Source organism: Parus major, chromosome 10, assembly GCF_001522545.3.
Source record: "Parus major isolate Abel chromosome 10, Parus_major1.1, whole genome shotgun sequence".
Lineage (NCBI taxonomy): Eukaryota > Metazoa > Chordata > Aves > Passeriformes > Paridae > Parus > Parus major.
Genome location: NC_031779.1, coordinates 1,781,075 through 1,788,421, shown reverse-complemented (window position 1 = coordinate 1,788,421; position 7,347 = coordinate 1,781,075). Strand labels below are relative to the sequence as shown.

The 7,347-nt window shown below is 53.5% G+C and overlaps 1 protein-coding gene across 2 annotated transcripts in view; it reads right to left on the bottom strand.

Moving 5' to 3' along the window:
- ARID3B (AT-rich interaction domain 3B) overlaps positions 1 to 7,347 on the bottom strand; it is a 17,639-nt gene that overhangs the window by 7,013 nt on the left and 3,279 nt on the right. For both annotated transcript variants that reach the window (XM_033516991.1, XM_033516992.1), the window contains exons 2-3: positions 1,977 to 2,048; positions 1,071 to 1,143 (exon numbers count right to left, since the gene is read on the bottom strand). In XM_033516991.1, the coding sequence (XP_033372882.1) occupies positions 1,071 to 1,143; positions 1,977 to 2,048 (145 nt within the window). The remainder of the gene's footprint in view (positions 1 to 1,070; positions 1,144 to 1,976; positions 2,049 to 7,347) is intronic.

Below are 7,347 nucleotides of genomic sequence, written 5' to 3'. Positions count from 1 at the left end.
GAGCAGATTTGGGGTTTTTTTGGGGACAAGGCAGCTCCTCAGCCTGGCATTGGGATGTTTGTCAGCACACAGTGAGAAGTGATGCCTGAATCCTTATGGTTATCCCTGGATAGGCTGAGCAGCTCCCAAAAAAACCCCACAGAGGGATTTCCACCTACTCCCTGCCCCCCAAAACCCTGGGAAGAGCAGGAATGGGAAAAAAAACGGGCGCACAGCTGCTAAAAAATATTCCCTTTGCAGGATTGGCACAGCAGTTGGGATCAGGGATGGAGGAGAAACCACCTCCTGCAGCTCTACCCACACTCTGCCCAGTTTTCCCAGTCTTCCCATCAACCTGGAGAAACTGGGCTGGCTGAATTCCATAAATCCAAACATTCCTGGCCTGTCTGAGCTCCTCTCCCCCCCAAATGCAGCAGCAGGCAGGAAAACAAGGCAGTCTCCAGCTGATGGAAAGCTGCACTCCTCCAGCTGGTGAGCGGCCCAGCCCCAACCCTGGGAGTGTTAATTATCAATAATTAACGGGGAAGAGGAAGCAGGAGCTGGAGCACGGGGTGGATTTCTGCAATCCATCCTGCCTCTGCCCTCGACAGCCAAAAATTCCAGCCAAAAAACCCCTCCCAGCCTGAGTTTAACAACTTGGAGCTGCTGGAGAGGGAAAATCCACGTGGGAAAAAGGCTGTGTTGGATGGATGTCGCTTGGGAAGGGTTCCCAAGAGGCACCCTTGGAGGGACAAGAGGGCACCCCAAACCTTCAGAGGTGCTTCTTTTATCCAACACCCCATTTCAGCACATCTTCATTATCAACAGCCTGCACTGAGAGCTGGGTTTGGAAAACTGACAGCCTGGAAATCACCAGGTAAAGATTCCTGGGATTCTCAGGGTATGGACAACACCAGCACTACACTGGGAGGTGAAGAAATTGAAGTGACAGGGCAGATTTTCCCTACTGCTCCCCCAAGGGAAACGCCCCAAGTGTTTTTAGCTCCTGGATTTGTTATTTCAGCCTCAGGAGGGAGGAATTCCCTTTCCTGCCCCGTTTTACTCATGGAACTCAAGCAAGTGGCACTCACCCCTCTTCTGCATGAAGATGAAGAGGTCATCCAGGAACTCCTTCCGCTCAGGATCGCTGTCCAGTTCGTAGAGCTGCCAAGGGAGGAACGAACCAGAATGAGGGCACAGCTCACAGGGAGACAGAAAATAAAGGAACACTGGCAAAGGAATAAAGGAAGGCAAAGAGGGGAAATGGGGAGAGGCTCCTGAGGGATTTGGTGGTCTGAGGAGCCTCACTCAGCCCCTCAGGGACTCATCCAGGCACAAAGCCTGCCATCCTAAAGGGATTCCCAGAGCTGGGAAGGATCTCCAAGGTGATCAGATGGAACCCTCAGCTCAGTCAGCGCTGGGAACTCCCCTGCAGCTCCTCCCTTCCTCCTTCAGGGATTGGCACCTAAGTGCCAAAGCCCTGGGAGGAGGAGATGAAAGGACAGGCCTTCCCTGTGTGCCTGGCAGTGCCTCCAAATAAACCAAAACCCCCCAGAAGTCGGCTCAGAATCCGTTTGCTGTGGGAATCCTTTCTTAGCAGAAGGTTTGAAACACCCAAATGGTTCCAATGAGGTTCCCCAGGCAGCGTGTCCCTAAAGGAGAGAGGTTCTGGGGGCTGAATTCCTGGGGAGCTCTGGGAAGGGCAGAGCTGCCTTAGTTTAGTTTAAACTGAGCTCCTCCAGCTGCTGTGACACATCCAAATCCACGAGCACGGGATTCCAGAGGGAAAACCTTCAAACCCCAGCTGGAGCAAAACCCAGACTCGAGTTTTTCAATTTTCTGGTTGTTAATTCAAACTCTACCCCAGAGCAAACCAGCCCCAAATCGCAGGACAAAGCAGTTTTCCCCACCAATTCCCTCCAGGCAGGGCTGTGCCATGGATCAGGAGGAGAATTCCCCAGATTCCCCCTTCCCAAAGTACCCGTGCCCAGACAGACCTTGGCAAAGTCTCGGGAGATTTCTCTGCCCCGGCATCCGTCGCCGTCGTCGCTCCAGGTCACGCTGCCGTTCTGGGGAGGGAAAAGCAGCAAAGGAGGGAAGGGTTCCCAAGGAAAAGCTCCAGAAGGTTCCAACACATGGATTTTTAGGCACAAACACACGGAAAAGCAGCTGCTGGCTTAGCCCAAGGTGACAAGAGAGGTGGAGGGGAGCATTTGATGGAATTTCCTGGGATCTCTCACTGGAATTTCACCCCCCAGGCACATTCCCTCCCCTCCTGAAGAGCAGGATGCCAGCTCCTTCTCCTCTGTGGCTCTGCTGGAATGAGACCCAGCTCCTAAAGAGGCGCTGCTTTTCCTCCCTGTGTCCATCTGTTTGTCCAAGGGCACACCCCAGATCCCCCCGGTGAAAGGTGTTAGCTTTCCTTCCCATCCTCCAGGTGACACACCTGGAAGAGCCCTGCCATCGTCCCCACGCTTCCCTGGAACACCAGGAGCAGGAGGAGGGGAACAATCCCTCTGGAGAGCTGCTGGGTACCCTGGCTCCCGGGAGGATGTGGATTTTCCCCCCTCCCCGAGAAATGGAAAGCTCGGCTTTGCTGGCTTAAGGCTCGTTAAAAGGATTAATCTGATTAGACCCTATTCCACTTGGGAAATCACCACCCTGGAATGGTGTCTGAGGGCTGGACACCAGCAGCTCCAGCTGGATGGGAGGCCAGGATGATCCTGAAATAAATCCAGGCACCGACTCCGTAAAGTCCCGCGTGTGCCGGAAAAAGGAAGGAGGAGCCAAATCCACCCGGCCAAACACCCGGAGAGAAAAGCTGCCAGCACCCCCAAAAACACCCCCTGGGAATTCCTCCCTGGCAATCCTGGGGTGGCTCCAGCACCCCAAATCACCTGCCTGGGAGACACACACTGAATCAGGAAGATGAACAGCTGGGCCACGGCTCCACGCCCGATCCCGAGACCCGGAGTGAGCTCCCTAATGCCCGCTGATTTGGTTTGAGCCAGTAATTCCTGCTGGAAAGTCAATTACCCCATCAACTGAGAGATATTTAATGGGGGATTATTGCCACTTCTGTTCTGTCAGCTGTTTGCAGCGGAGGATCAATTCCCAGCCCTCTCCAGGCAGGGATGAGGGGTTTGCTCGCAGGAGGATCCATCCCCATGTCCTTTCTCCTGGAGCCTCTCTCCCTCCCCATCCAGCAGAGATTAAACCCACAGATTTCTGCTCATTATGGAAGCACCCAGCTGCTCCTAAAGCCCTCCTGACTGTTTTCTGGGATCAAATCCGTGGAGCAGCCAGAATCAGACACAGTGGGGGCAGCAGCAATTTCCCATCCTGGACCTTCCACGCTCCTGAGGCACAGGGATTTGGGAAGGTTCAGCTTTCTTTGGCTGCTCCCTTCCCAGGTTTGCTCTTGGATATAAATCCAGAGGGCAGAACTGGCTTCCAGAGGGAATTCTGGTCACGCTGAGAGCTTATTCCGCTACATTTGAGGGCAGGGATGAGAAAGAAGGAGGCAAATTCCCTCCCGCCAGTGGGTTTGAACTTGGGATAATTCCCAGGGGGAAAACTTTTAAAGGCCTTAAAGACTCATGAAAAGTTGAACAGAACACATTTGGCTTGTTCTCTAGGGAATAATAAAAAAATGGGTGATTAGAACAGAATGGGAGTGGAATAATTCCATCCCACTGCTCCAGCCTGGGAATCTCAGGAGTGCCTCCTGGGGAAAGGAGCTTAGGGGGAGCTGGAGCCACCAGGGTTTGGCCATATGGCCACCAAACCAGCAGGGCCAGCTCTCACCTGGCGTGACCCTGAGGGCTCTGGGCAGCCTCAGCACCTCCTCCTGCAGCAGCTGGCAAGGGCTCAGGGACGAGGAGAGGGCTCCTCAGCCCGGGGCATGGAGATGTGGGGATGGAGCAGGGCATGGCAGCCCAGCAGCAGGGAATGAAGCGGTGTTGATCCATGGAAAGCTGCAGTTATCCATGGAAAGCTGCAGTTATCCATGGAAAGCTGCAGTTATCCATGGAAAGCCGTATTTATGAACAGAACAGGCCCTTCACCGGCAGTGATCCCGACTCCAGCTCAGGGAAATCACCAGAAGCTCTCCAGATGCCCCACAAAATCCTTTCTGTCCAGCAGGAGAGCTCAGGCTCCAGCTTCCCTGCCATTCCCACTGGGAAAACAGAACTTCCTCCTCTGCAGGGACGGCAGGAGAAGCCCATAAATCCCCACAGGGCATCAGGGGACCTTGGGAGAAGCCGGGACACCGGGGTCCCCACAAACACTTCCCGTTCTCTCCAGGACAAAACCCGAGGGATAACAACTTGTGCCATCAGATCCAGACTCGTTCTGCCCCTCCTCTCTTTAGACAGCAGTTTTAGGCCAGCAATCCGCTGGAATACCTGCCTGGGGATGAGGCTGAAGGCCCAAGGAAACCCCTCCCCTGCCCCATGGGTCGAGTCAATGAAAAGGGACGGGGGCAGAGGGGGGGGCTGCAATTTCAGGATTATCAGGGAATCCACAGAAATTCCTTCTGTGGGCAGAGTTAAGCCCTAGGAAGTGAAACAGATGCTCCCAGAAAGAAAACTGTTGTAGTACAAAGGCTGATAAGATCAGGGCTGCTGCCCCGAGCTGCGAGTTCTCAGGCAGGGAGAGCCAAGGGGTAATTACTGCCCACACCAGCTCCCCTGGAATGGGAATCAACCCTTCCCTGCCTTCCTAATAACAGAGCTCAATTCAGCTTCAAAGGCAGCCCTCGAAAACATTTTAGTGATTTCAGGAATGGCAGGGAGGATGGGGAAGGGAAGGGCTGAGGTTTAACCGATTAATTGCTTTTTTTTCCTTTAATTAAGTTCCTTCCGTGAGCAAACAGGAACCTGCTCCCTCATCCTTGAGGAAAAGCTGGGCTCTCTGAACGCCTCCTGTTCCCAAAGACTCCGAGGAATCAGCCAAAAGCCGAGTGCCAAGACTGATTTGGAGTGAGAAGAGGGATTGTCAGTGCCAGCCCGGAGTCACGGCTTTACCCCGGAGCGAGAAAAACGCGAGGAAACAACACATTCCAGCTCCTCACACCTCCTGTCTCCAGCCTGAATTCCTGGGAACTGGCACTGCAGCAGACAAGCTGCCACTACTCCTATAAATAAGTGTGGCACCTGAACAAACCCCACAAGTCTGCTCCTTTTCCTGCCTCCGGATCCAGCACAGCCCTACTCACCTGTGGAATTCTGCAGGTGAGGAGCTGGGGAATCCTCTGAACCTAAGCCAGGGGTTTCAGGGAGAATCCAAAGCAGAAGAAAAAGCAGGTGTTTGCTCTCAGCTGGCAACGAGGGATCTCCTCCCACCGCAGCATAAAAGGGAAAATACCCCCAAAGGGGCTGAAAATCCAACCTTGGAATAACCACAGGGAGAAATTCCCCTTTTTTCCTCCTCCATCCTGGATTAATGTGGATCCCCCGAGCAATCCCTGCACTCCAGGCACACACCTGAGGTTATGGAATGCCAGCCACTCGTTCCCCCAGCAAAGGCTCAGTAATTATTTGAAGTAATTATTTTAATCAACAGCCTGACCTCTGGCAAGGTTCAGGTCTCAGCGATTTCTGGGAAGAGCCATCCCCAAAATCCCGGGCACAAACTGCTCCCGGTGAGCGTCCCACTTGCTCAGGCCTGGAAATCTGGGATTTATTCCCACATTCCTGATGCAAACACCGGTGCTGGTGCTGCAGCAGCCCTGGTGGAGCAGGGGGAAGCAGCATCCAGCCCTGCTCCTGTTTCTCCCTGCTCAGCTTTCCCAGGAATCAGCGGCATTCCCAAGCAACGTGAGCACCCACGGGATGAGGAGCCAGCAGGTGCCCAAGCCCTGGAATTAAACCCTCGCTTTTCCCCAAAACCAGCCCTTTTCCAGGAGCTGGGATAGGTTTCAGGGCATTCCTAAGGGTTGGAGGAGTCCCTGTGCTGACAGAATTCCCCAAAATTCCAAAATCCAGCTCCTTCCCATCCTTTGGCCCGGCAGCCTCGCCCTACAATTATTTCCTGGGATGGGACAGAAGTGGCTTCGTTCTCCTGGTGGCTCCCAGATTTCTGCCTGGGAAATCTCCGTGTCCTGGGCAATCCCAGGCTCACAATTCCAAGGGATGCTTTTCCCCAAGGCTTCCAGAAGAAGGAGTCACCCCTGAGGAAAGGTAGGAAGTGACTTTCCCCCCCTGTTTCCATGAGCATCCTGCATCCCAGGAATGCTCTCGGAGCAGGGCACAGGACTGGCAAAATAAACTGAAAAAAGAAAAGACTCATCCAAAAATAATTCTGGAAACAAATTGGAGGATCTGATTTATCCTGGATTTTTTCTGCCCATAAAAGACAGAGAGCAAAGGAAAGAGCCCACCCCTTTAAAAGATGCCTGGATATTAAAGATTCCAAGGAATTAAACCCACAGCTCCCCACACAATTCCCTCCCTTTCCTGCCACTCCAGGCCCCCCTGGTTTTATTTCCCAGCTGGGAACTGGGCATCAGCAGCTCCATTTGGATCCCAACCAATGGCTGTGCCAGGGACAAAATTTTGGGGCAGCAGGGCCTTTTCCTGCCACGTTTTCCCACTGTTTCCCAGAGCACAGCTCCACTACTTCCTTCTAACCCACTCCTCAGCTTGGTGTCTGTGGATTCCTCCCATTCCTGCCTTTCCCAGCAGCAAAAAGTGGTTTTGTTTGAGTTTTTCCTGCTGAACCTCTGGGCACTTTGGGCTGCTGGATTAAAGTGGCACAGGAATAGCCCAGAGCACGTGGAATGATGTTTTATTCCACCTTTTTCTCCTCCTCTTACACACAAGGCAAGGCCAGCCCTGGCTGGTTTCAGGGCCAGTGAGATCTGCAGGGCTCTCACCAGGAACAAAATTTTGTTGTCAAGGAACAAAACCAGGCCCGGACTAAGCCGAGCTTATTTGGCTTTTTAAAGAAATGGATCCCTTAAGACCTGAGCCCTGCCTCCTGTTCCCCACCCAGAGCCCTGAAAGAGGAAGTTTTCACCACTCCCATCCAGTAAATTCCGAGGCCCCTGACTGACAAACCCGCCTTGTTTCCCTGCAGGAGCTTCAGCAATTCCCTCTCCCCCACCCAGCTCCTTGGAGGAAAACCAGCAGCAAGTGTTTCCCTGGGGTGTTTTACAGCCCAGTTCCCCGAGGAGCTGGGCTGGGAGCTCCCACCTGCTCTGCAGGGACAGATCCAGAGATCCACTGACATTCCTACTGAGGGAATAATTCCACCATCCCAGGGCTACGAGGAGGGGAACGTGGAATTAACCTCCCACGAGGCAGCAGTGGGCTGGCTGGCCCTTTCCTTCCCTTTCCTCTTTCCTTTTCTTTCCTTTCCCCT